This window comes from Motacilla alba, chromosome 7 (genome assembly GCF_015832195.1).
Source record: "Motacilla alba alba isolate MOTALB_02 chromosome 7, Motacilla_alba_V1.0_pri, whole genome shotgun sequence".
Taxonomy (NCBI): Eukaryota; Metazoa; Chordata; class Aves; order Passeriformes; family Motacillidae; genus Motacilla; species Motacilla alba.
In genome coordinates, this window is record NC_052022.1 from 15,316,058 (window position 1) to 15,344,009 (window position 27,952).

Here is a 27,952-nt window from a genome sequence, read left to right on the forward strand (position 1 = left end):
TTTTCTCCAGGCTGAAGACCTCCAGCTCCCTCAGCTGCTCCTCGTAGGACTTGTGCTCCAGACCTTTCACCAGCTTCATTGCTCTTCTCTGGGCATGCCAGTGGACATGGTGAGCAACTAACCAGGGAGAAGAGACCTGTCTAGTGCTACTTTGACTCATCTAAGCTTTTGAATTAGGCTGCCTGCCTGATTTCCTTGGTCTGCATGGTCCTATGGGAGCCAAGGCTGCATGTACTGCTGTGGAGTGGGAAGAGTTGCTGGCAGTGAAGCCCTGCACAGGGACAGTCTTTGGGCTGCACTCATGTGAAAGGCAAGCAGGCTCTGGCAGAGGCTGTGCAAAGCACACAAGTCTGGGACCAGCAGTGCTGGTAGTGAGTGCTCTGCACCCAGCTCAAAGTGCCCTGACTGCATTTGCATCCTGCAGCCACTGGGCTGTCTCCCAGCCCTTTTATCTCAGGGATGTACAAACCCATCTGCCTCTGAGCATCTCTCCATCTCAGGACATCTCCTTCTCTCACCTGTACAAACCCAGGTGTCCTGGGTTTGTACAGGTGAGATAAGAGCAGAGCAGCAGGAGCACAATTCAGAGGTGTGCTCAAGAGAGAAGCCACAGAAGAAGCTGGCTGCAGGCGAGGAGACATCACCTCCTGCCCGGTTTTGGGCATGCAGCAGTCCAAGGCCTCCACCACTTAGAGATACATCCCTGTAGATGGAGCCAGAACCTCACAAAGCAGAAGGACAGCCCAGTCCTACCCATAACCTTTCTCCAATCGCTCTGCTCTGAAGACAGACTAGCCCGGCCCCTCTCCTCCCTCTCTCCTTCTCTTCTTCCCTCCCTCCCTCCCTCCAACACATCCAGGGTTTTGTCTTCCCTCCCTCTCCCGATCAACCATTTCTAAGCGTCACATTGTCCCTCTTTCTTCCATATTTAACCGAAATTCCTTTCTGTTGTCTTTTCCTGTCCGCCACAGCCAAGGAGAGTGGGTAATTCCTTCACCACAGGCTGCATGTTGATGCCCTTCTCTGAGCAGTAACATCCTCCTGGGATGATGATGATGCCCCCAGAGTCATTTCTGGGCTGTCTTTTCTTACCTCCTTTTCTTATGATGGACTTCTCCAGGCCCTGCTGGTTTGGATGGCAGCCCTCATTCTGGTCTGGTGCTGCTCACGCCCTGTCTGTGTGGCCATAGGAACCCCAGGCAGTTGGGCAAGGAGCCCTTTTCCATTCTATCAATTGGTCTCAGTGTGTCCATTGCAGTGGCTGAGCCTCCTAGGGAAGCAGCAACTCAGCAGCAGCATCCTGGACACCACAGAAGGGTTCGCAGCTCACAAGGGGATACTTTTGATCCCAAGGGCATAGCATGAGCACAGGTAACACCAGCCCCAGGGTGGCTTTTGCCCACATCAGGTGTGCTCCACCCTTCCTATCCTGTGGAATTTGTCTGGTTCCTGGCCTTTGCCCAGACATGATAGTCAGGAAAAGCCATACTGTATCATACTTTCTTGTTTCCCTTGAGGACGCTTCTGAAGGGTACCTTCACTGCTGAGAAGCCTGGGGAAAAATAAAAGTGAAGGGAGATGAAACCTCTCCATCCCCACCACCATGACCCTAGTTTTACTCCAGATCTGAGGGTTGCTTATAGCTCAGTCAACCAAAAATAATGGGGGGAGAGGGGAGCAAACCCACCACCACGGTTTCTCAACCCAGGGTTTCCTGACTGTCTGACAGCATACCCACCCTTTTCTCTTGAAACAGCAGGCAGAGAGGCGAGGGAAACTTTGCCCCAGGTCCCCAGAGCTGGGGCTGTAATGAGAAAAAAAACCACTGATTTAGGAACCTGAAGGTGAAGACTCAATAGACAAGGGGAGGTGCAACGGGGGCAAGGTTTCTCAGCATGAAGCTGGTGGGACCTGCATTTCCCAGTGGTCACACCAGAACCACAAGCCTGGCCTGGGTACAGCAGCAATCTGCAAAGAGAGAGACCCTGAAAAGCCTGTGCTGTCAAGAGCTGGCGAGGGGAAATGGGTGGCAGATAAGAACATGTTGAGGAAAAACACAAACCAGAAGTTCCGGAGGAATTTTGGAAAGGAAATGGGGAATTAACTGCAGAAAAGGCGGGGGGGGGGGGAATGAGAGCAGTTTATGGCTTGCAACAAATAGCCTGTGTGCGCCACCTCGCCAGGCACTCACCGCCCTCCTCCCTGCCCAGGGATACTCAGCAGTGGCCATCCCAGCCAGCCAGGAACAGCAGGAATGGGAAAGTGGCTGCTGCTGGGTCCTGGGCATTCCAGTAGGAATCAGGGAAGAAACAAAACTAAGAGAAGCTGTAAAGAAAATACCATCCCTGCAGTGTCAGAAAGGGCGAGGAGCTGCAGGTCCTGTCTTGCCTGCAGGTAGAGGAGGGACAACTGAGGCCAAGGCTGGCAGATGCCAGGTACCTCAAAGGTTCCATGGTGCAGCCTGGCTTGGAGGGCACTTGGTGGCTTGGGTGCCCACCCACAGCCCCACGGCTATTTCAGAGAAACCATTCCATCTCCGCCCCTTTCTTTTTTTACCTCTCCTGCCTTTGCCTCCAGGCACAAGCCCCACAGCACGGGGTCCCCACTCAAGCAGTCCCCGCAATCCGCCCCTCGCCCTGCAGCTATTTTAGAGAAAGGCAGGAGATATTTTTAGTGCTGCCGGCCCCCGGGAGAAACTCTGAGCCTCTGAGCCACAGCAGTGCTGGCGCCAGAGAAACTGCCGCTGCTCTGGCTGACATTTCTTGTATAATTAAACTCAATCCATTCAGGGGGCTGGGTCTTGGCCACCAACTCAGCAAGGAGGGGAAGGAGAGGAGCCAGAGAGCCAGGGGCTGAGTGCTCTGACAGATGCTGGGAAATGCTCAAAAAGCCTGGCTTGAGACTTTGGGGGAAGTTTTGCCAGGCACAAGGGAGCAGGACGGCTCTGAAAGGCATTGGGAGTGGGATTTAATGGGAGCAGAGCCCAAACTGCCACCTCGGCAAAGGCAAAGACCCCACACAAGCGTCATCCTCCCCCTGTTCCCTTGCCGGGGATGGACCCAAAAAGGTTGCCCAAAGCTGGACAGACAGCACCTAAAGGCAACCTGGGAAAAAGCAACAGGATTTGAAGAGCACCCAGTGCCTGCAGGGCAAGCCGGAGAGATCTCTGCTGGTAAACAAAAGCCCAAGCTGGAGCCGGAGCCGTGTCGGAAGTTTGGGGGCTGTCTGGTTAGCCAGCATCTGGTGAACACAAGCTGCGGCTGGAGGCTGACAAGCAGCAGCACAACCCCTCCTTCTTCCCACACCCACCGCCCGGCGTCTGTCCGGGGGCCCCAGTCTGCCATCGAGGAACAGGGGGAACGACAGCCCGGAGAAAACAGCACCCACCAGCTTTTCATATGGCTTGGGGTTTTGGAGTTTTTTTCCCCTGTGCAAAAACACCAGAGCATTTATTCCTATGCTCCATTAAATTTCAATATACATTTCCAACAATCCAAACACCAAACTAGCATTCCAAGCAACAGTATATTTTATATAACTGGTTCTTTTTTTTGTTGTTTTTACCACTTTATAAAGCAATACAATGAACTGCAAAGAATCCGACATCTGTACAATGGGAAGACAACAGCGGAGTGACATTCACACACGGATATGGTGCGACCGAAGCCATCCTTACACGCACGACAACATTATGGGCATAAAGATACAAAATATAATGTATTTTTTTTCCATCTATATAAATACACAGAAATGGGTGAGACTAAAAGTTTGAAACTGTTTGTTAACACTGATTAGCAAATAAATCTGTAACATTCCCAAAGTAACAAAGACAACAACAACAACAACAAAAAAAACCCCACGCATAACACGGCGGCACAGGATCCGCCAACAGAAACGTCATATTGCTTCCTTTTTTCTTCTTTTTTTTTTTCCTTTTTAAGGAAAAGAAAAAAAAATAGTAACCCCAAACCAACCTTGCAATTTGCAAAACAAACGAACAAAATGAAACAAGCCCCTGCGGGCTCCTTTGCTGTCTGATCATCCTGCCTGCTCCAATGGGAAGGGTTGCCTATTGTTGATGCTGTTGTCTGGGGTTTTTGGGGCAACTGGTTTCTTTACCTGCCCGACCTGCTGGGTGGGGATTTACTTTGCGCTTTGGTTCAGGCGGTTGAATTCACTGAAAAATCAATGCCCAGAGGCTGGGTTGGGTTTTTCTCCCTACCTGGTTTGTTTTCCATGTGTAATTTGACCGGGAGGCAGCCAGCAAATGTTGCATTCAGAGCAACCCCAAACTCTGCTCAAAACCATGAGCCCTGCTGTCACCATCGGTGATGAGGGGCTGGCGAAGACCATGCAATGGTACATCCCATCACCAGCTGATGACATGGATCATCTCCCAAAAGAGCTCCCAGGGGCAGAGCCAGAGGCAGCCCCATTGAATAGGAACCCCACATTTTGTGCATTGCAGGTGCCACTGAGCAGGACAGACAGCAAATTACCTCCCCAGGGAGCATTTCCCAATAGACAGCAATATCGACAGCAAAGGCAGGACGGGCTTCGCCAAAGAACAAACTGACACAAAAAGGGCACATACAATAAATTTACACACACACAAAAAAAAATAATATATATCTATCTATATATATGTGGGGAAAAGTGCGTTTTTAAGGATATCTTTGGCAAGAATATATGCAGTTCTTTGTGCAGGAAGGAAGGATGTGTGTGTTTTTGTGTGTATGTGTGTGTGTGTGTGTGTGTGTGAGCGAGAGAGAGATACCATCCGGCTGCTGACAACGGCAGTGTGATTACAACAAAACATATGCTGGGCTTAACTCGTGCAAGCTTGAATCTCAAATAGCATGACTGCACTTAAAAAAAAAAAAAAAGAAAAAAAAACCCAAAGAGTATTTTCTGTCCCTTTCATAAGGAAAAAAATATCAACACTAAGTCCCCGCCAGCCCCAGGACCTGGGCAATCCTAAATGTTGCTGATGGTGTCTCCCGGGGACAGAAAGGGTTGTTACACCTTAAAACCTTCTTTTAAAAAGGAGCTAAAGGGGAAAAAAAGTGCCTTTAAAGGGAGCTGATAAACACCCGGCTACATCATTGGAAGGTGACTAGCTGTGTGTTAAAAAATAATACAAACATCAGATGATTTTGTTAGTGTTTGAGATTTGGATACAGTCTAAATTTTCAGCTAGTGGGTTAGTGTGGAAGCCGGGAGAGTCTCAGGGCCCGAAGCAAGTGTGATGCTATTGGCAGGTATCTGCTGGGGTTGGCTTCTATGCAACATCTCTGGGGTGCTTAGATCTGCTTCATTTGTATGGGGAGAAAAAGAGAAATAGGAGTTCCAAGCACCAGTTTCCAAGGCAGCAGATTAAAATAAAATTACATTATTATAATCTCTTCTCTTAGCAGTGAGAAAACCAAGTCTGAAAAATAGAGGCTTTCAAAAATATATCTTTATATATCTATAAACACAGTGTTTTCTCTGATGGGTGAATGGCAGGGTGAGGAGATTACGGGTGAGATCGTCTCTTGTCTCGCTTGAATTTCGCAGAAGGAGGGAATCACTTTTTGGAAATGTCAAAAATTAAAAGATCTCTGCATCTGTGTGGCCAGGGAGCCGGGGAGGGGGAAAGCCCCCTCACCCAGAACCTCCTGTCCCACCACCATCTCACAACCAACTCCTCACTCCCCCTCCTTTCACACTTCGGTACATCAGTACAGCCTGTGGCCCTGGCAGCCCTGTCGGGCCGCCCACGCCGCTCACTCCCCCACACACACACACACACACACCCCACACACACGCACCGGTCACACGCAGCCACCCCGACACAGGGGCCCCCGCCTCTTCCCCCATCTGTATTTTGCCTTGCTCTGGATTTTCTTTTAACATGCAGGTGTTTCCCCAGGGCAGGGGAAGGGGGGGATATTGTGGGGGAGATATGATGCACAGAAAGCGATATGGCAAAAATAAATATTTTTGGAGCGTAAATTTAACCTTTTTTTTCCTCCTTAAAATTTCATTAGCTTACAGTATTTTGTCAGTATAACTTGTATATATATTATAGCTATCAAGGCAAGGGTGGTCCACGGGAGACAAGCTCTCCAGGGGACTGCAGTGCTATGTCTAATTTTTGTCCCCAAAAACTATCTGGGCCACTTTGCACTGAAAACTTTGCCCAAAAAAGCTCTCGGGGGAATATTTGCAGCAGAGAGCTCAGCAATGAACCCGCAGATCCAGCTGGACCATTCCCCCTGCCCTAAACCTGCACATGTGACCAAAACATCCTCTGCCCCCTCTCCAGCACCATAGGGCCAGGACCTCCACCTGCTGCAGCCCCAACATGATCGCTCCCTCTGCAGTGGCACAGAGACCCTCTGCCCCTCTCTCTACCCAACTTGCCCTCCTCATCTACCAAAGCTAAGGGAAAAGCCAACAGCACTGAAATCACTGCAAAACTATGGTGCATTTCAGGGGCACAGGCCTCGAACCAGATGGTTTAGGGGGCACACATGCGTCAGTCAGGGCGGCTCTCAGAGGACCTGTTACCTCCCCACTGAGCCAAAGTTGCCCAGCCACTGCAGGCCCCCTTTTTTTTTTTTAATTATTTTCTTCCTTCTTTTTTTTTGTTTTTTTAACGTGGCCTCCAAAACAAAAGGAGAAAAAAAGCGCCTGAGTTACTTGTAGTCGTTTGCCTTTCGTGCAACTTGAATGTCCATGCAATTTAAAAACCGCTTGCGTGTCTCCGAAGAGCTAGATAGGGGTAGCCACGGGTCTGCTGCTTTGCACAGGGAACCCACCTGTGCCAGCATCCGCTATTATTATAATCATTATTATTATTACAACTATTCCTTTCCTTTCTGTTTTGCTTTTTTTGTGTTAAGAGAATGTGACAGGCCGCAGGAGAAAACTGTCAAAGAGGACTAGTGACGGGAGGGAAAAGGGGAAGATGGGAGAGGAGGCGACTTTCTGCATCCTCCAGATTCCTGGCGAGTAAACACCTTTCCCAGGTGGTGCGTGGCAGGAACCCCCACACCTCCTCACAGGCTGGGGGGCACAAGAACCCCTGGGGAAGTGGAGAAACAGCATGACCCCCCTCTCCAGGTGAACTCACAGCATCTCACCTGTGACTGGTGCTGGGCTCTGGTTCAGCAAAGGTCAGCCCATGGCCAAGCTCCCCAGGGATTGGAAGGTTCAGGACCAATTTCCCCATGTCCCCAGCAAGTTACCAGGTCGTGAGCAGGTTTTAGGGGAAGCAGAGGGATGGGTGAGGACCATCCTCTGCAGCTGGACAAGGGAAGGTTTCTGAGAGCATCTCCTCTGGTGTCCCCATAGACCCAGTGCATGCCATTATCTCCTACAGGTCAGTTCAAACACACAGCAGATGGAGCTGCTGGGATGAAGCTTCTTCCATAGGTTTTGCCAGTTGCCTCTTTTTTTTCCAGATGGAAAACACCAGTCATGGTCCCACATTCAGTCCCAAATGGATGTCACCACTTGAGGCCATGATGCTGAAAGCTGGAAACACACCCCTCACTGCCGCCTTTGCTTTGGTCACCTTCCCTGCAATGGGACATGCATCCCGTCTGGCGTGACTTTGTGGCTCTCCTTCGTAGGTGCGTGGCTTTGGTTCCTCTACGTGTGTGTTTGGTGTGTGTTGAGTTTTTAGGGGTTTTGTTGGTGGTTTTTTGTTGTTTGCTGTTTTCCTCCAAAATTCCAACCCTTCCCCCCCCGATTCACTTCCCTCTCCCACAATGCACTTCCTCACACTCCTTCTCGGATCAGCTCCAAGTCCTTCTCCAAAATTCAAGAATCACCCGCAAGTGCCAGCTCATCTCTTCTGGCCGGAGCCAAGCATGACCCTGGAGACAAAGTTGACGATGGCTGCAGCTGGCTGGTCTGGGTCCAGCTCAGCAAAGAGGTGGCAGATGTTGTCTGTGGTGCTCCCTTGCTTCCTGGCCACAAAGCCGAAGAGCCTGCGTGGGGAGAAGGCAAGAGCCTCAATATTGCTCCTACACGGATTACCACCACCCTCTTCCAACATGGTTTTGTCCCACTTCCCCTCTTTAACATCCATCTCTCATAACACAGAGGGCTACATCCCAAACCAGCCTGCATGGAGGCCCATCTCCTCTTCCCTTTGCTGCAGTTTCTTTGAAGGCCAAGTTTCAATCATTTCTTGACCCAACCGCCCTTGCTCTGAACATCTCTGCCACCCTTCCCAAGTCCGTCCCAAAGAAGGGACCTTCCAGATGATCACAGCATTGCCTTGGTTTGGCCTCTTGAAGCCAGAGATGAGATGCATTGGCCATTGGGGCAGACCCTCTAAGAGATGAAGGCCATGCAAGGACACAGGAAGCTGAATGAGACCATCTGGTTATTTCTGTCTGTCTCTCCCCTGATGAATAAAATGTCCCTTATTTTTTTTTTAATTAGAATGTGCAAACTAAAGTTATAAATACAGGGGGAACAGAATGTGAGACAGGCCCAGGCTATGGCATTTCTAATTGGGGAGGGGAAATATCCCAGCAGCTGGACATCCTAATAAAAACCCCTTCGCTCACACAATGGCTAAAATTAGTGGGAGCTGGCCCCTGCAAATGGGCTCAGCCAACAGCTCTGTGTTCCCATGGGTCAGGACAGGAAGAAAGGGAAGAGATGACCAGTAGCTCACATGCCATCAGCATAACCCCAGCTCTGCTCCATAAGCTGGTTCCCAATGACTCCCCAACTCTCCCAATGTTGGGAGAGTTTCCAGTTTGGTCAGTTCAGCAAGAGTCATGCCTGCTCTGACCAGGAATGTGGGGCTAAAAGATGCATCCAGAGTTCCCAAGACTAGGATCTCATGCTTGGGTGAAACACTCCTGCAGTGAGGAGCTGAGCCCACCTCAAACACAGCCAGGATGCCCTGCACAGGGCATCTCCCAGCCAATGCCCAAACACAGGGAGAAGCCACCTCAACAGCAGCTGGGAGGAATGTGCTGGGAACCACAGAAAGTACTTACTTGGCTGGGCCACTGCCATCAGTTTTAGTCCACCTGCAAGGAGAAGAGAAGGTGTGAGAGATGGTCCCTCCTGCACCCCACAGAGAGACAGGGCCATGATGGGGGCCACCACATCAATGCTGGAAGGCCAGCCTGGCTTTGCACAGGCTTGGCTTTATGGAAAAATGATGCACCTCTCCCTCAGCATGAAGGTGCTTGGAGAAACCAAAAAGTCACCAGAAGAAGCTGGCACTGCACCACAGTATCCAAGGGGACCTTGCATTCCTGCTCTCTGCAAGAGCAGAGGAGAGAGGAAGCAAAGACCCTGCTCCAAGCATCCCAGGAGGCTGGAGGAGTGAAAGGGCTGGGGGTCATCTGCTCCCCCCAGGTTAGGGCACTCACTTTCGTTCCTGGGGGTCCAAGTCACAGAAGGTGACGGTATTGAGGGGGTAGTGTCTTCGGAAGAACAATCTGAAACACAAAGCGGGGAATATCAGGGCCAGGAAAGCTCCACCTCTGTCCCACCACAACCCAGCTCCATCAGCCCAGGGGACACTGCCATAGGTCTCCCATAGGATGTTCCAAGAGTCGAAGACAAAGCCCAGCCATGTCCATGACCAGGTTGATGCCATCCCAGGGACATCCTTCACCAACACACTTCCTGAATCACAGCCCTGTTGGCTTTGGGAATGAGCCAACACTGGGTTTTGGCCAGAGATGTGGCCATGGAGGCTCTTACTTCCTCTGGTTGTCCGTTAAGGTGATGCCTTGTGCGGAGACTTTGAAGTGAACAATGGTAGCTGTGGGCGTGGGGTCAGCCACCAGCGTCTCAGCAACAGCCTTCGAGATGGCCTGGGGGCCCGTCAGAGACTCCATCTCCACTGAGTTGATGAAGAGGACGTTGCAGGCTGGAAAGGGAGACAGCAGATATGAAGTCAAGCAGTATTCCAAGCCAAGTTCACCCCACAACAACCCCTCTCAACCCACCTGCACCCTGTTTGAGGAGGTCCGTGGCTGAGCTGGTGGCTGATGCAGAGTCTTTCTTTTCCTCCATGGGATCTAGAAGACATGGGATGGTTACTGGTGCTCCCTTGCTTGGAAACCTACCCCCTTTCCTGCAGGCTGTGAGGACAGATGCAATGCCTTCTGGTCCTAGCTCTTACCTCGGTCAGGAATGACCAGCTTGCAAGGCAGGGCCAAGGGCGTGATGGAGTGCTGGTACACCAGCGCTGAGAGACAGCCTGGGGAGAGAGGAAGATGGTCAGCACAGGGCTGTTGTTGCCAGACGAAGAATTGTTTGCACCTGCTGGGTTAATACAATGACCCTTTTGCAAAATCATTGGGCTATGGAACCGCACAATCCAAAGTACGATAACCATTAACCAGGAAAGGAACAAGAAACTCCAGCTTTCCCTGATTAGGTCACCATTGCTCTGGGTGGATGGAAACAGACTTTTAAGGTGGGTTTCCTCAATAACGGTCCTAATGCCACATGTGGCAATTCTTCTCACTGAAACCACCATGTAGCCCTCCACAGATGGCTCAGGGAGGGGACAGAGGTGCCAGGGCCACTTTAGGAACAAAAAATGCAACAAAGGTCTTCATGCAGATCCTCAGACAACATTAGTCATGGAATAAATGGAACAAGGGGAGTCCCTGTCCTCCACCCTCCCAGCAGCATCAGCTGTCCTACATGTGCGTGTAGAAAGCTATGTACCTATGCATACAGGCACGTTTGTGTGCTCTCATGAGTGTGCATGAGCACAGAGGCTCCAAATGCCCACAGCATTCAGTTACACAGGGACAAGAGGAAGTAACAGGCTCTCCCAGACAGTTCTGCTTTGACACTATGGCGAAGGCAAGGTTCTCCCAACCCCACATGTGGAAAGCAAGCTGGGGGCACTTACCAAAATTAGGCTCGTTGGGACATCCTTTTAGTTTCACACCTCGTGAGCTAGTCTCGATGAGGAAGTGTCTCACCAGCTCGTTGGTCAAGTCTCCTAGGAAGAGATGAGATGTTCTCACACCAGAGCCACCCTCTTCCTATTACTATGCAGTACCATTAAGGAACCAGAGCTCCAGCTGAAGAGACACTACACACAACCTCCTCAAATCTGTCCCTTTGCACATGGTCAACCCCAAGCCAAGCTGCCCCACAATGCTGGTGGGCTGGAGAGGCTGTACCCATTTTAATACACCCAAGTCCAAAATGTAGGTGCTCCTGAGCCCTCCACAGCTCAGGGCAGAGGATGCCTGGTGCTTCCCTGTGCCCTGGGAGGCAGCGATCCTGCCACATCAGCACATACCCAAGGACACGACTGGCTCAGCAGCCCCAGCTGCCCGCTCGCCCTGGCTGAACGATGGAAAGCATCTCAGCGTGGGAAGGAGAAGGGCACACAATACCTTTCTTGTTCTGCTGCATGACCGTGGGAGGCGGAGAAGCAACTTTCATGGCGAGGCCATAGGCTCCCCGGAAGGAGTGGCTGTCTCGGATGATGAAAGCCCCCGGCTCCCTGTCCTTCAGCAGGGCAATGGCTGCAGGAGAGAATGGCAGAGCTCAGAGATGCACAGTGAGAACCGACACACCCTGAAGACACCAGCAGGTGTGGGTTGGGACGGGGTGCCCCAGCTCTGTATCTCACAGCCACGCACCACAATGTTACCACGCCTCCTGCACGTCTGAGTGGGCTGACAGCACAGACTCATCTCCCCCCACCTCCACTGCCCTTGTGCTGGCATCTCCAGTTCCCACCCTGCCTATGTCTGAGCAACCAAGTACTGGAGAGCAAGCAGGAACCAAGGCCCAAATGCTGGGACCATGCCCCTGAAGGCATCCTGCTGCCTGCCTCTTTGTTCTCCCCACTCATTTTAGCCATGTTTCCAAGATACCTCTGAGCATTATTAGCTCAAGATCCAGGTGTTTTGCACCCTGAACTGCAAACATAGATCCACTGCACACTGCAGGGACTGGAACTCTTCTACCAAGAGGAAGGTTTGAAGAGCCCACATCACACAAACCTGCAGCTGAATGGGGCTTCAACTCCACATCTGCAGCAGCCTGAGCAGTCATTATTCACCTTCACTCTCAACCCAATCCATAAAGAAAATCCTTGGTAATCCCTGTGATCCCAGACACATCCCAACTCCCACCCCTGTGTCACTTACTTACCCTGCTCCCTGGAGATGTCTGGTTTGTACCAGTACTTGGAAGTATCCTGCACAAACTTGACATTGGCCCGAGTCTCGGGACTGATGTCTGCAAAAAAAGGGAAGAAAAGACAAGAAAAAAGCTAAAAGATGCTATATCTGAAACTCTACATCCAGCCAAAGCATTAATATATCCACCTCCTTTCAGATCCAGCACATTGCAGTAACCTCAGCCCAGTTCCCCATACCAGACAGGCTGATCACTACCTGGAGCTTATGGGCTGCTGGGCATCTAAAGCTAAATCCAAGCTCAAGGTGCCTCAAAGGGCTGTGTGTCAGATGAGCCCCTATGGCACACAGCCAGAGATGAAATGAGAATTATTTATTTAAAAAAAGGTGGCCAGGGGAAATAAAAACTGTTGGAGGAAAAAGGTATGTCTGGAGGTGTTAGAGAGATCCTGACTTCAGAGGACCTTCACTGTTCTCTAATGTTCAAGCTTTGGATCACACTTTATAAAAATAAATTTCTTCCCTTATCTTTGCTCTGTGAAGAAGAACTGGACAGGTCAATCTACCCTAGGCAAAGCAGCCCCAGCCGGACTGTGCCTTGCTCAGTGCCCACCAGAGGCACAGCCCCAATGGGAGCTGGTCCTCTGGCTGTGAAGCTGTCATTTACTCAGGCAACATTTACAACCACCTGCTTTCCAAAAACAACCAGGCAAACAACCAAGAGGATTGGATAGCATCTCTGCTGGAGACATGTTATCAGCCCTCAGCAATCTGGTCACCTTCAGAGAGGCAGGGGGTTCACTCCCCTCTCCAAGCTGCTTGTTAATTGTTATGGGTTTTAATTGCTCATGCTTCCCCGCTGGGAAAGGTCTTTGACCACAGGAGTCACAGGACCAGGACGAGTGCCAGAGTGCCCACAAAGGGCTGCCTGCTCAGCAGAGAAACTGGCCCAGCAGCCGGAGCCACCACTGCCCCACAGCTTTATTCCCCTGCTGCTATCAGCCCAATCTTGACGTCACCAAGGTGTCTGTAACGAGAGCCGGCAAAAGTGTACCAGGCAGGATGGCACCCGGAGCATGGCACCATTGGAAATGAGGAGGCAGCGCCACAGCGGGGTAAAGCCCTCTGGGAATGGGGCCAAGAGGTCAGTGCATCCCCACGGCAGAGAAAAATCGCCTCCAGGAGCTTTGATCTCCTCATACACATCTCTGGAAGCTGTTTATGCCAGAGATGCTAGTCAGTGTTTTTCCTGTTTGGATTTGTCAGAAAGCACAGGAAATAGCCCCAGCCACAGCGGTGCCTTTGGTTTGCGGATGGACAGGAGGGGTAAATCAGGACATGGCTGCAATCCCTTCCCTGACAGCCAGCAAGGAGGAGGAGGGGAGAGCCCTGAATAGGGCAGGGGGATGCAGGAATCTCCAAGAGCATCCCTTACCTGGCATGGAGAACTTGGAGAAGTCCGGCAGAGTGTGGGAGAAGGCGACGGCGCTCCCAGCGCTGGGGCTGGACATGCCACTGGAGAGGGGTGAGGACACCTTGCCGTTGACAGTGGCATAGTTGGGGAGGCTGTTGGAGCGGTCCCCAGCTGACATGCGCCGCTTCTCAGGCAGAGCAGGCTGCGACGTGGGGCTGCCCTGGCGGTAGGCAGCCGAGTCCGGGGAGGAGGAGTGCGGCGTGCTCGTGCCAGGGTAGTACGCTGGGGAGACCGGGAAGGACGGCGTGGAGGGAGGCTGGTAGCCAGAGGAGCTGCTCTGCCGAGACAGTGTCAGGTGCCTTTCCTCTGGGCTGGAGTAGCCATACAGGGGGCTGCCAGGGGATGCGGCTGCTGCTGCTTGGTGCCTGGACAGGCTGGGGCTCCCTGGTGGGGCCACCAGGTTGCCGTGGGCCACCACAGCATGCCTGCCCAGCCCGGGGCTGCCAGGAGCGCCGCTCATGCCGGGGTTGATGGCTCTTCGCCCGAAGCCAGGGCTGGGCGGTGTATTCGTAGCCACTGTCCGGTGCAGGCTGCGGGGGCTCCCTGGCAGGGTGTGGACTCCCACCACATTGACCTGTGGCTGTGGCCGAGCTTGGGGTTCTGCCTGGATGCCAGCTCGGCCATCAGGGTAGTCAGGGCTGCTGTATGCCGAGCCTGGGACCCCTCCTTGGACCATTGCAAATGAAGATGGAGACGAGTTTTGGTAGCTGCTGTGAGCAGAGGGCATCTGTGAGCCAACAGGCGACCGGTACAAGGGCTCAGCTGAGGCATGGGGAGGCGTAACCGTGCCATGGGGGCTGCCTTCTGACGGGTAACTGCGGAGGGAGGCCCTGAGGAGAGATGAAGAAAGGTAGAATTCAGCTTCACTGCTCATTCCTGCTGCTGACTGGTACTGGCACCTTCCTGCACGTGGTACACAGGGAAACTAAGGCACAGAGCCAGTCAGCTACTTGGTTGTTCAGAGGCAACCGTGGGATGGGTCCAGCCAGCCTCATGGAAGCAACTAGAGGCAACTTTAACTCCACCATGAATCCCAGTTCCATCTCAAAATATAACTCTCTGGGAAACAGAGCCTTTTTCCAGTTCTGCTCCTAGCAAACACCTGATTTATTCTGCTCTGACAGCCTGTGTGGTTGCAGAACACCTCATGGGCAGGGTAGGCAGGGGACAAGGACAATGGCTCCAATTTACCCCAGAGGACTAATGCTCAGTCTTACCCAGGGCTAGGGGTTTGCACAACCCATCCCTCCTCCCACTCCAGGGGCCAGGTTCCCAGTGAGAGGTTTCTGAGGTCCAGTAACCACCAAGTAACCAGCAGTGACCCAGATTTCTGTTCTCAGAGCACCAAAGTGTACAGCTGGCTGGGATACCCAAACCCTGCATGGAGAGATGTGGGTCTTTGCAAAGGCAGTTTCCATGTGGGAACAAGAACCATCTCTGGAGATGTTCAAGAAACAACTGAATATGGCACTTAGCACTCTGATTTAGTTGGCTTGGTGGTGTTCAGTCAAATGTTGGACTCTGTGATGATCTTGGATGTCTTTTCCAACCCTAATGATTCTATGACTTTGTGACTGTGATTCTAAGCCTGTGCACCAGGCAGGGTTCAGCCCTTCAGCCCCAGCCCCTCCAGTCCCTGGGACCTGCACCCACTGCCTTACCCATCCATGCTGTGAATAGGGCTGCTGGTGGACACAGGGCTGGGGGCGATGAAGGAGTTGGAGAAAGTGCCATTCCTGGTGGGCACCTCTGGGCCTCCGGGCTGGGCAGCGGGCTGGGCCGCGGGCAGTGTCCCTCCCCTGCCCGTTGTGGCCGTGCGGGCCACTGACTCAACATAGCTCCTGGGCTCTGCAGCAAGAGAGAAGCGAAAACAGATGAGCCTACAGCATGCATGGGAAAGGGGCCACACCCTTCCCTGGACCCACATTTCACACAAGCAAAGGTGCTTGAGCGACCTTCTCCAGCTGAACATTTCTCCCTATCTCTTCCACCAGGGGTTGTGCAAAAACACATCTGGCTCATTCAAGACCTTGAAGTTGCTTCAAGAATGCTGAAGACCCCAGCCAGGACCCGGGGAGGGAAGTCACCTCTCTCCCTGAGGGGACTGGAACATGGGACCATGATCCCTTTGCCTGCCACAGCCCCTTCACCCTGCTCTGAGTCAGCGTCCCTCCCACCCAGGATGCCACAGAGAACACGTCCTGCTCCCTGCTCATCCACAGCCCCTAAAAATAGAGCTGGTGACTGCCCAGCCTGCGCTGACTCACACAGGACAGATGACAATGCCCTGTGGTCCCTGCCCTCTGCGGCCCACCTCTGCCAGCCATCTCCAGCAGCAGACCCGAGGGCAACTCCAGCTATTTCCACTGCAGCATCCAACACTTTCACTCCCAGCCCAGCCTGAAACCGGAGCCCATGAGCACAACCAAGAAAAGCAATTTTCCTTTAGAGCTGCCAAGCTGTCCCGTGCCAGGAGCAGCGGGCTGGGCTGGTCATTACTAGCCATGGCAGACACCAGACCCAGTCCTCTCTCCTACCTTACCCCCTACCTTCTGTTCCACCCAGACTGGACCCCATCCCTATGACAGCCCCCACAGGCCCCGCCAAAAGCTGCAGCAGAGGAAGGGGCTGCAGCTTCAGTCCCATTCCCCTAAGCCCTGCAGCCATGTCACACCTCAGCTTGCCCTACACAAGATCCACTGGCATCAAATCCTAAGGGCCAGGCAGCCTTGCCGGTCCCTGGCTCCAGGCTGGCCCTGCCCAAAGCAGCTCTGCAGTAGTAATTAGCATTACAAACATTATTATTGTTATTATTAGTCATAACAGCTGGGCTCTGGCTCAGCCTGCTGGCAAGCTGGCCTGCTCACAGTCAGCAACGCCAATGCACAGGTCCACGTTCCGAGCTGGAGCAGAGACATGCAAGGAAAAAGACTGTCATAGGTCCCATTCCTTTCCCTGCAGCATCTCTGTGCCCCATCTGTCTGTGGAGAGGGGAGGAGGAGTCCCTCCCTTGGGCTGATGTCCCTGGCCAACAACCCTAGGAAAAATCTGAGCCAAAACCAGACGATGGACCTCTACACAGGCTGGGTACCAGCATCTAAGGCAGGACATCCTGAGTGACAGGGATGAGGCACTACCCAGGGCAGCTGCAAGAAATCCATCGCAGCTTAGGTAATTGAATTAATTTCACAGCTACTCACTTTTCCCCTTCCCAGCTCCCCAGCCCAGACTAAAATTAGCCAGACAGTACATATGAGTCAGCCTGTAAGAGGTTAAGACCATAGGGCTGTGAAAATGCCAGCCCCTCCTAAAAAGGCAGGAGCAGGGGGCTTGGGGGCTGTGCCACAGTGAGGTGTGTGGCCATGGGCACAGGTTCCAGTACATTGATTCAATACAGGACAGGAGGAAAAAAAAAAAGTTAGGAAGTTTCAGGCAGGATTTTTTTAGGCTGAAAAATCTGATCTCGTCTCCTTGTGTTCTTGGAAGGGACTCTAGAGATGGGAAAATGGGTGGGAAAATAGAGAAGCTCTGAGTCACCAAGGAGATGGGCATTTGTTTGGGAATCCCAAATCCAAGCAGGGCTGCACACTGGCCAGAAATCCCCAGCACTGCTTCTGTGTCAGGCTGTTTTAAAGCCTCCTCAGAGCTGACAGCCACATCCTGAGCTCCCACACTGCCAGAGCATCTTCCAACCCCATACACAGGGCAGCCATTCCAGCCAGGATCTGCTAGGCAGAGCACGGAGGGGCAAGGACTGCCCCTCGTGGAGCGTGGCTCCTGGAATGTGTGGCTAAGTGCAGAGGGCCCTAAGCCAGCAGTAAGCCAAAACACCAGTCCCTTCTTAGAACTGTAAATTCATGCCCAAAAATATAATTTTACAGAGGATGAAGCAGGGCAAGAGGCCCATGGTGGCCACTCAGCCTAGGCAGTCCAGGGTCCCTGGACATCCTTGCTTGGGGGTCAACCATCATGCAAGGGGACACAGATGCAGTTCAGCTTGAGCTCCTGAGGGCTTAGTGGGAAGGAGAGGAGAGGCAATGTTTGAGTCTTTGGAGGCTTAAAGCTGCACAGAAATGGTAAAGCTTGGAGGAACTTATGGGGTAAAAGCCTGGTTTTCTCCCAGCTTTGCTTCTTTTAATGTATCCAAAAAGCCATCATTGAAAAATCAGTTCTGAAAGTAGAACATTTTTTCAAACAAACACTTTCTCCACTATCACACAGTGTTCAGGTTTTGGTTGTTTGCATTTTGAGAAACTTCCAAGGAGAAATGCTGATGGCTGCTACGGCTAGAGGAAGCACCACACCCACCAAGAAGAGACACTCTTTCCCCAAAACCCATGCTGAACATACAGTTCCTCATCCCAGCTCAGAGGGCACAAAAATTCACTAAAGGAGGAAGCAAAACCACCCAACAACCGTTACCTAGCAGGCAGCACTCCAAGGAATCACAGCCACTCCCAAAGCCTCTGTCCCCACAGGAGATGTGCCATCCCAGAACCCACAGTGCCTGCACAGTCAGCACAGCCACACTTGAACTGATGTCCCAGCTCAGGCCCATCCTTGGCATCCCCAAAGTGGCACAACCCAGAGACAGGAGAGGTGGGGGGAATTTGGGCAGCTGCCTGACGGGCAGAAGATGCGCACCAGCTGCTGGTGCTGCACCACTGCCCGGCCGGCTGTGCTGGCAACACACTGCTGGCCTCTGCGCCTGCTGACCTTTTGTGCTGCACTTTGGTTTATTTTCACTCTGAATGGCAACAGCAAAGCCAAAAGGGGAGGGAAGGAGACTAAAACAGGGGCTGTTGCTCCCAGATCCCCACCAGGCTCATCCAAAGCTGGCTGAAGCGTGCCAGCATCCCCAGTGTGCCACCACTAAGGATGCAACTCACTGACAAAGAGCTCTCAGTCCCCAGGGATGACTGCCACACAGTGTGACAGACCTTCAGGTCCAACTTGGACACTGAGAAATCCTACCACGACACAAGGCATGCTGTGCCCCTCCTCTAAAGGGAGCAGCACAGGCAAGACTCAGGCTCCTACATCCCCAAGAGACAGCGCAAGGGAAGGCTGCTGGAACAGACCTGGGCCTGCTCTGAGTTACAGTCCCAGCAGTGAGGCTGCATGAGCAAGAGAGATACAGAGAAAGAAAAGCCTTTCTTACCTTCTTCAGAGTCACCGCCCGCTTCCCCTTCTAGCTCTGAGAGATGGAGGGGCAGGGGAGTGATGGGAGTGGGAAGAGGAGGGAGGGAGGTGCAAGACAGAAAGAGAAATCAGAGTTAAGCAGCTCTGCCTTGCTCAAGCAAGGGCACACAAAGCACAAAGGAGAGCCCCACACCTCCCAAGCTGGAAGTGCTCCAAACTGAAACCCGGCCTCAGACACCCCCACATGACATCAACATCCCAGAAATGATGTCCAGAACTCAGGAAGCTGGCTTCAGATGGGAAAGAGGGAACAGTACAGAAGAGAATAACCAAAGGGCTGCTCCAAGAAGTGCAGCAAGCACCAAAAAAGCATCAGCTCACCCTTGAGGGCAGAGGGATAAGGGTCTTGCAGTGTGATCTCAATCAACCCGTGGCCCCCAGGCTCAGATGGGTTTGAGGAGGTCACATTCAGCCCTGAGCTGGCTCAGGAAGGGGCCCTGGGTGCTGGGGAGCAGTAAGGTCTGGCTTGGCAGGCTACTCCAGGACACATCCCCAGGACAGCAGGGCCTTTGCACTTAAAAGACTGCTGTCCAGGATGGAAAGAGCTCTGGATATTGTTCTGGCTGACAGGCTCAGCTCCCAGAGAGCAAACTGTCTCCAGCTGTCCTAGGGAGGAGAAGGAATGTAGGGGGTGGGAGAGGGAAGAATATGGGGCTGGGCAGGAAACAGGGCCACAGGGTTATCTTCTAGCCTTCATTGCTGAAGACCCTACTGTGCAGAGCCCCCCAGAGCAGCACCAATATCCCCCAGGCCTACACAGTCCCAGAGGCCCCACCTTGTCCCAAAGGCGACAAGGACCCGCACAGACACCTGGTCCCAAAAAGGAGGTGGAAGTGCCTTCTCCAAACTAGGGACCCTTCCAGGGTATCCTCACAGATGCCCCCACAAAAAGATCTGCCTGCAGTCCCCACTCATGTCCGCACTCACCTCCCACTGGATGCAGCAGGATCTCAGCCGGGTTGTGGGGCTTCAGCCCCAGTGCTGAGAGCGGGGTCTTGGCCAGGCCAGGGGGAGAACGCACTGTTGGCACAGTGGACACAAGAATGTTAGTGGAGGGGTGGGAGGTGACGCCTCAGAAAGGCTGGAGCTGCCCATGGGTTCAGAACCCCGTAGCCCATCCCACCCAGTGGCTGCAAGGAAGGGCTGCTGAGAACATGAGATGCTGTCCTATGAAGCAACACCCTGCAGAAGGATGCTGATCCTCCTCTTCATTTGGGAGAGGACACAGGGTGGGAGGTGACTGGGAACAAGCCCCCGGCCCCATTGCAAAGCTGGCAGGATGTCCCATCAGGACAGGCCCAGACCCCATCTCCCAGCACCATCCCCATAAAGTCCCACCATAAAGACATGAAGCCCCTTTCATTTCCCCTATGTGAGCAGCCATCCCAACCCAGCTCTCCCACATCCAAACTCCTTTCTGCCAATCCCCACATCTGGCCGAGCTGGAATCCAGCTGTCCCAGAGCAGCTCATCACCCCCATAAAAGGGACAGAAGGACTGCCAAAAAACCCCTGTCCTCCAGACCAGCTCAATGGGTGGATGAGGATGTTCACACAGAGGGGTGTGGGAGTTCTGCACCCCTGTGCCCAAACATACACACCAGGAGGAGCTGTGTATGTGTGTATGGCTATGGTATGGATGGCGGTGGGGTTTCACAGGGCAGGGCAGACCGCCCCAAGCAGATTGCACCTCCTCTCCTCTCCTACCCACTGGGTTTGCCCAATCTCCCTGATGCTGTATTTTCCCATATCAGGGGAAAACTCAGGGCATCATCTCCAGCAAGAGAGACCAAAGAGCACGAGCCTCCAGCAGTGTCTGAATGTCTCTGACTGGTGGCACAGGCACAGGGCCTGTGGCGAGGCTGGGAGGCAGTGGGTGGTGGGAGGTCCAGAGGAAAGCCAGACCCTTGCCCTGAGGTCCACCCAGCAGACTGGGGCTGGAGCAGCTGAGCAGCCAAGTTCCTGGGAAACTAAGACAGCAGCATCTTCCCCAGTGGGTGTCTGATTCCCTCAAATCCAGCTGATCCTAAGGCACAATGTCAGCTCACACCTCAGCTGGCTGATGAGCAGCAGGGTCCTCACAGGGCCAGGAATTCTCCGGGGACCAACATCTCCCAACAGAGGGGAATTGCCCCCGTATCCCTCAAGACTGCTTTGGCAAAGCCTGAAAGCTGCAACTTCAAGCTTCCCATGCTTCCCTGGCTGGTGCTGGATAAGCAGCACTGTCTCGGGGCCACAACCCCAGCCAGGCTGTTCCCATCACCTCTGCAAGTGACTCATCTCCCAAAGCCACTGACCCACTGCCAAAGGAGCTGCTGCTGCCCCAGGGCCGAGCTCTCAGTCCCCAGCAACAACAGGGCCATTTCCGAGCTGCCAAGCACCCCGGCAATGCTCCCACACTCGTCTCCTTATCCCAAGAGACAGGGCTCAAATATCAGAGGATTGCAGGGAAGGAAGAGCAGCAGCACAGAAGAAAACTGTTAAGAAAACTGTTCACTGTTTTCCAAGCCCCACAGGCTGAGCTGTGGGGGACAGGTGGCTTCTCTGCAACCAGGACATGGCATCAGAAGGGGCTGTGCTCAGCCCAAGCATCCCCAACTCTAGAGCATCCCTCAGCCTTCAGCCTAAAGTAGTCTTTTAGAGGGGATGAGGGGGGCTGTCATCTTTTTAATGGGTTTCCCAGTTGACTGGCTGCTCCGTTGCACTGCTCTGGCCCGAGTCGTGCTGTGCCAACGTGTGGCTGCTCCTCAGGGCTCATTGCTCAAGCTGGTCACACAAACCCAGTCCACACAAACCCACCGCAACTGAGACAGGGTAAGTCTCAGGGTAAGAGTAAGAGAACAAGGTAAGAACAGAGACGCTGTGCTGGAGGAGCAGAGACAAGCTGCATGCAAAGAGCATGCATCCCAGCCTTCTGCCCCTCCTGCCTTTGAAATTGTGAGCAAGAAGTGATGTGGTGTGAGTCTGGCATCCTGATCTTCAGTCCCTCCTGCCTCCCTCCCACTCGCCTGCCACTGCAGTTTTGCTTCTCTTCATGCCATGGCAGTAGGAAAAATGGGGAGATGCAGAATGGGTTGGGGTCATAGCATGCCTCTCTCCTCATCCCACCCTGGGATCCCACCAAAATAACACCCCAGTGACTGGATGGTGGGAAAAAGCCAAGAAGAGGGTGCCAAGCATGGGATGCTGAAGTAAGTGGGATGCTGACAGCAGCATGGAGTGGCAACATGTGGAGGAGAAAGGAGGATGAAGAGGAGGAGTGGTTAACATGGCGGTGGGTGTCTGGAACCTGGAGCTGTTTGACCCTTGGCAAATTTCTGGCTTGCCCAGAGCCACCCACCGAGCCCCTCTGCCTCCCAAAGCCGTGGCACTTACAGGTGTTGGAGTAAGGGGTTTGTGGTGACACAGGGAAGGCTGGGGTGGGGGGAGAAATCTCACCGCCGCTGGAGGGTGGGCTGGTGGGAGAGGCACCCTCCATCTCCTCGAAGGCTTCCTTGTAGCTGTGGAGGTGAGGCTGGGGAGAGCAGGAGAAAGAGTCAGTCCCATCCCTATGATGGGCACAAACCTCTAGGACACCCTAAGGAGAGGGCAGAGGGGATAAAGGGAAGGGCTTCACCTGCTAACTACCACCCCCATCAGCACAAAAACCATCACTGATCCCCAACTCTGTGGATGCTGTGAATGCTGACCAAGCCATCCCCCTCCCTGGAGGCACATCTCCCAAGTCAGCCACCCCCCAACCCCAGCAGTCCTCTGGGACACAGCACACCTCTTTGGGCCTCCCTCCAGGGTTGGCTGCGATGGTGCTGACCACCTCAGGTGAGAGAACGGTGGGGCTGCGGGGCGAGCTGGGCTCTGGTGAGCTCTTCTCATAGTGGCTGTCGCTGGGAGTCCGCTTGCGGGCAGGGACAGCGCTCTCCTCCAGAGGCTTCTCCCGGGACTGCGCCCCTGCAGGGCAAGCACAGGGTGGCAGAGGGGTGAGGAGCTGCCAGTTGAGATGGGGACCAGCAGGACATGCTTCAGGCCTGACCTGAGAGGTTTCAGCTTCAGCACTCTCCTGCATCAAAACTCCAGACCAGCATGGGTAGCTGGAGCAGATATACCCTACAACAGTGACCCCAGACCAGGTGATAGAGCAAGACAGGGTTGTGGCTAGTGGCTGAAATGCTGCACTAGCCCTCCCAAGCACCATTAGATTTTCAGGGCCAACAACCTCCAGCAGTGGGTGCAAGGGGCAAGAGCATCCTGAGATTAGTCCAGACAGCCCATCCCTGCAGAGCAGGGAAGCAACAGGGCCTCCCGACAGCATCATAGTGGGAAATGACCAAATCAGCCGGCACAAGGACAGCTGTATTCAGCCTGCATCCCTGCACCCACAGCCAGATGTGGCTTCAACCACAGCAGTGGAAAAAGCCTGGTTTTGTGAATCCCCAAGGCAGAGGGAGCACTGGATAAAGAAGAAAGAACCCATCAGAGGAATGGTGCAGGGAACCCTAAAATAACACTGCTGCTCTGTCCCAGTGCAAAGCCTCTCTAAAAGGAGAGATCAGCATCTCCCCTCCATCTCTCCCCAAACATCTTTCCCAGATCCCAGCAGTATGAGCCACCAGTGTCCACAGGCTGGGGGGAAGAACAGAGTGACCAAGTCATCACAGGAGAATGGGTTTCTTGGGCTGTGGAGATCCCCTTGGCTGGGATAAAGCCCAGGAACACACAAGCAGGGCAGCTCAACTCTCCCAGCACCTGACAGTGCCCAAGCACACTTTCTGTCCCAGCTCGCCTGGTTAAGAGTTTAATCTGGGCTCATGGATGATGGTGCCAAGTTCAGTGCACAGCAACCCCACAGAGTACCATGGGCACAGCTCAGAGCTTTGTGGGACTCACACTCCTACCCACTAGCAGAGGTGACAACACTCTCCCCTCTACTTTTCCCACAGTCATTGAGCACTCATGCTCCCTTTGGTCAGCACATTAGGGAAGAAAAAAAGAGAAAAAAGAGAAAAAGGAAAAAAAAAAAAAAAAGGAGAAAGGCCAGCATCACGCTCCAGGAAATGCACTTTTCAAACACCAACTCCTTTCCCACGGGCTGGCGGAGGAAAACCAGCCATCAGCTGCTTCCCCTCGCTCCCAGGGGCTGCGCATGGGACCCACACCTCGCACCCGCTGACCTCCCCTCTTCACTGCTCGGCACACACTCCAGAGCTTTCCCGGCCCGGGGCAAGGGCTGGGAGGGCAGCAGGGAAGGAGGTGGCCTGGGCGCATTTCTAAATAATCAGCCCAGTGAATGGCAACAACAATAAAATCGCGGCTCGGGGGGAGAGGCGGCCAGGCTGCGAGGCGGGGGACTCGAGCCAACGGGGCCGGCTCCAGCCGCAGAGGCGGCCTGGAAAATTCCACTAAGAGCAGCTTTGAAACACAACTCCCGATCCTTTCTGCAGGTGCTCACCGGCACGGGAGATGGCCATTAAAAAGACCCATGGAGAGAACAGGGGTACCGAAAGGGTCCCTGGGAAACTGTCTTGCAGGTATGGGCAGCAGTGCATAAGGCCACCCCATATCTTTTATCCTGCTCTTCACTTAAAGGGAAGAAAAAAAAAGAAGAAACTGAAGCCCGCAGTTGTGAGCACGGGGAAAAACAAGATACTGGGGGGGAAAAAAGTAAACTCTCATATTTTCTTTTTTCCTTCCACTTAGTGCACTATGGGTTCTCCTGAACACTGCAGGAGGGAGCATCACCAGAAGGATCCCTTGGCCCATTCCAAAGTGAATGCAGGGCCCGAGCACTTCGGAGAGGCAGGAACTGGCTGCCCGAGCTGTGCACGCCTGCCTCGCTTTGCAGTTTTCATTTGAGAAGCACTGAACGCGGCAGATGGATGGAGCCTGGCTATCGGTGCACATCACACATCTGCAGCATGGGACTCCCTCCCCTGCTCCGTCCCCAGGGCTTCACGTCACCTAACCACAGGGTGCTGGATCTGGCCCATTGGGACACCCAGGAGCTCTGCAAGCCCTGGCTGCTCCACTCCCCAGACATGGAAAGCGGCCGGGGCCACAGGGAGGGGAGGGAGGAGAAGGGAAAAAAGGGACTCATTGTTCAGGAGCGGAGAGTGGGAAACTTCACAGGCCGCCCGGAGCAAAGCCTGGAGGAAACCCAGGCTCTGAGCATGGCTCCTCCGACCCCCTGGGTGATTTATGGGATGGAAACTATGCTTGAAAAACAAACTCTCCTTTCCCCAGCTTGCTTTGCCCCCTCAGCAGACATACAGCCTCCCTTAGCCACAGTACTGTCACTGGAGTCCCAAGGACACTGTGGCTGGCTGCAGGATGGCAGATTCCTGTTCACAAAGGGGGAGCACCAGCCTGCACCCCACTCCTTGACCTCTCACCCAACTCCTACGGCACTGTCACTCCTCCTGCTGCTCATTTAAGTACCTAACCTAGTACCAACCCACTGCCCTCAGACTCAGCACAGCTCTAGGGCTGGGGAAGGACAGGGAGCACAACAGCTGGGGAAGGAGGAAACAGGAGCGATGGCAAACCCAGGTAATTTTGCAGCTGGGGAGGTAGGTTTTAGGCCAAATCAGGAGGTAGCTGCTTTTAGGCCATGAGATGCTAGAACTACTGCCAGGCAAAAGCCAGGTCATATCCCCACAGTGGACAGGAGAGAACAAAGAAGCATCCCAAGGCCCTTGGGATGTGAATGGGGACACACAACATCCAGGGAAGAGAGATGCAAACTCACTTCCTGCCTGCATGAGGAACAGATGTTGTCCTGTGCTGCTCCTCACCAGAGCCCAACTCACCCCATCCTGGCACAGACTGCTCCCTACATCCTGCCGGATTACCCCAAATGGGTACAATAAAATACCTTACTCTGTGCTGAGGACTGCGAGGGTTCAAACTTCTTTGGTCCTCCTGGGGAGAAACCCAAGGTGCCAGTGGGGAGAGAAAGGTCACACAGAAAGATGGTGACTCCCCAGCCCCACTCCATCTCCCATCTTCTCCTTGCCCTGGGACAAGTGGGTGCCAAGCACCAAGCAGGTCACCAGCACACATCACCCAGGGCAGACTCACCTTCAAGGAGCAAAAGTCACACTGCATAAAATCCAGCCTCAGCAGCCCACACCCTCCAGCTGCAGGCCAAGACATGGGGATCCCTAAACTGATGTAGGAGAGACCCTCCTGGGATGACAACTGGCTATATCTGGGTTCTGTGGAGCTGCACCCCAACCCTTGCTTCCCAAGGGGGTGAGCCATGTTCAGGGCAAAGCTTGGAGGGGATACAGCAAGGGTCCAGAACTGGCCCAGCAATGAAAACCCCACCAGCAAGCAGTGCCAGGCTTGAATGAGATGCAAAACCAAGCGTGGGCAGGGGAATCTGTACCAAGAGTCAGGGGCTCCCCCACCACTGGAGAGCTCAATGGGAGCCCTGACCATCAATCTGCTGAGAAAAGGGATCAATCCTGCATGGAAATGGTCTCCTGAGTCTCCCTCCATCCCACATCCATGCAACACACAAATCACTCAGCATGCACAGGGGAGGAAGGAAGAATGAGAGGGAAGGAGCGATGAAGGGGAAGGAGAGAGAGAAGATGGGAAAAGGAAGAAGGGATGAGAGGGAGGAAGAATGCAAGAATGCAAGAGAGGGAAGGAGAAGGATGCATAGGGAAGGTTGAAGAACAAGGAAGGAGGGAAAAGGAAGGAGGTGGAATGAACGAACCGGAGAAGGACCGCTGCTGGCTCAGAGGAGGACGGGGGACTTTGGTGCTCTTGTTGAGTTCCCTGAGCTTGGCGTTGTACTCTGCCAGCATACCAGGACAGGGAGTGAAAGGAGGGTGGGAGGTCACAGAGGACAGACACAGTTCCCCACAGAGAGAGGAAGGGGCAGACAGGACAAATGTCACGAGATACAACACGGGGGGAGAGAGAAAGAAAGAAAACATTAGCTGGGGTCCAACAGATGAGTCTGGGGTCATTTGGGGTCTCAAGGAGCTGGGTCTCTGCTTGGAGGTGCTTTTCCATCAGCCAACTTGCCTGGCTCCAGGCACCACATAAACCCATATGGGAAGTCAAAGGTGGCTGGCTCCTAGTCACATATAGCCTTGTGCAACACCACAATTGCCCCATCACCATCCTCTCAGGGATGGCACCATGAAGGTCCCCTTCACCACAGAACGCTTAGGGCTGGGACAAGATGGGGTGACCCCAGATGCCTTGCTAGGAGATGAGAGGGTCTTAAAGGATGACAGGACCACCTCTTCTCTGTGGGGAGATGCTGGGCATGCCAGCGCTGCCCTGTGCCATCTCTTCCTCTCCATCATCAGTGGGGAAAAAGGAATGGGAGCATTCCCCCACCAAGAACGGAGGAGGTGTGAGATGCTCCTCATCTCTGCGCCAGGACACGCAGGCAATTTATAGCAGCAGAGAATGTAAACAAACATGTCCATGCCCCACGGTCCCCGCTGCCCGTCCCCTCCCAAGGCTGGCTTCAGGACACCTCGTTCCTGCCAGAGGTCAGGCCACCCGCCTGCGCTGTCCCCACCTCAGCACAGAAGGCCCAGCTCCAGCAGAGACAGGTGGCCACAGGCTGGGGACCATCCCCCATATGCCCCTCTCCTCCCTGGGAAACCCACTTGCTACAAGGGGATGACAGTGACCCCAGCCCAGCCCTGAGGACCTGACTCAAGGTTGGGGGGATGGATGTTTCTGGTAGACGCCATCAAAAATCCATTTCCCACACACTGCAAATACTCTTCCTCCTCTCCTTAAAACTGTCTACTTTTCCAGCCCATTTTAATTCTTCATATGGGGCGGCAGGGGAGGGCAGGCATGTGCTGCTTATAATATTAAATCCAGACATACAGCACAGTTTGGGCATCCATGTGTCCTTAAGTTTGTTTAAATTCTTTGCAAAAGCCCCATGACCCTTTGTGAATCTAATCTGGATCACAGAGGTCAGGTCCACACCGATGCAAACTTCCTCCAACAACTCTATGACCCTCCTCAATCCCATTCCTGCCACTTGCACCCCTCCTGCCCCCCACCCTGTGACTCAGTCCCCACTCCTGGGAGGTTGATGCTGTTGGATTTTTCCAGCCAAGCCTTTTCCCCCTCCCTCTAATGCCGGGCGA

General features: G+C 53.5%; 1 protein-coding gene across 20 annotated transcripts in view; it reads right to left on the reverse strand.

The window, feature by feature from the left end:
* Positions 1 to 3,506: 3,506 nt before the first annotated feature.
* The window catches only part of TNS1 (tensin 1), a 66,550-nt gene continuing 42,104 nt past the window's right edge, over positions 3,507 to 27,952 (reverse strand). For 13 of the 20 annotated variants that reach the window (XM_038141915.1, XM_038141911.1, XM_038141914.1 and 10 more), the window contains 16 exons: positions 26,542 to 26,622; positions 22,591 to 22,769; positions 22,197 to 22,335; positions 19,750 to 19,842; positions 18,782 to 18,817; positions 15,282 to 15,468; positions 13,582 to 14,450; positions 12,160 to 12,246; positions 11,394 to 11,525; positions 10,898 to 10,990; positions 10,154 to 10,231; positions 9,978 to 10,049; positions 9,730 to 9,898; positions 9,393 to 9,461; positions 9,012 to 9,044; positions 3,507 to 7,982 (listed from right to left, as the gene is read on the reverse strand). In XM_038141915.1, the coding sequence (XP_037997843.1) occupies positions 7,838 to 7,982; positions 9,012 to 9,044; positions 9,393 to 9,461; positions 9,730 to 9,898; positions 9,978 to 10,049; positions 10,154 to 10,231; positions 10,898 to 10,990; positions 11,394 to 11,525; positions 12,160 to 12,246; positions 13,582 to 14,450; positions 15,282 to 15,468; positions 18,782 to 18,817; positions 19,750 to 19,842; positions 22,197 to 22,335; positions 22,591 to 22,769; positions 26,542 to 26,622 (2,462 nt within the window). In that variant the 3' untranslated portion in view covers positions 3,507 to 7,837. The remainder of the gene's footprint in view (positions 7,983 to 9,011; positions 9,045 to 9,392; positions 9,462 to 9,729; positions 9,899 to 9,977; positions 10,050 to 10,153; positions 10,232 to 10,897; positions 10,991 to 11,393; positions 11,526 to 12,159; positions 12,247 to 13,581; positions 14,451 to 15,281; positions 15,469 to 18,781; positions 18,818 to 19,749; positions 19,843 to 22,196; positions 22,336 to 22,590; positions 22,770 to 26,541; positions 26,623 to 27,952) is intronic. The other 7 variants (XM_038141917.1, XM_038141931.1, XM_038141916.1 and 4 more) reach the window with 6 other exon arrangements.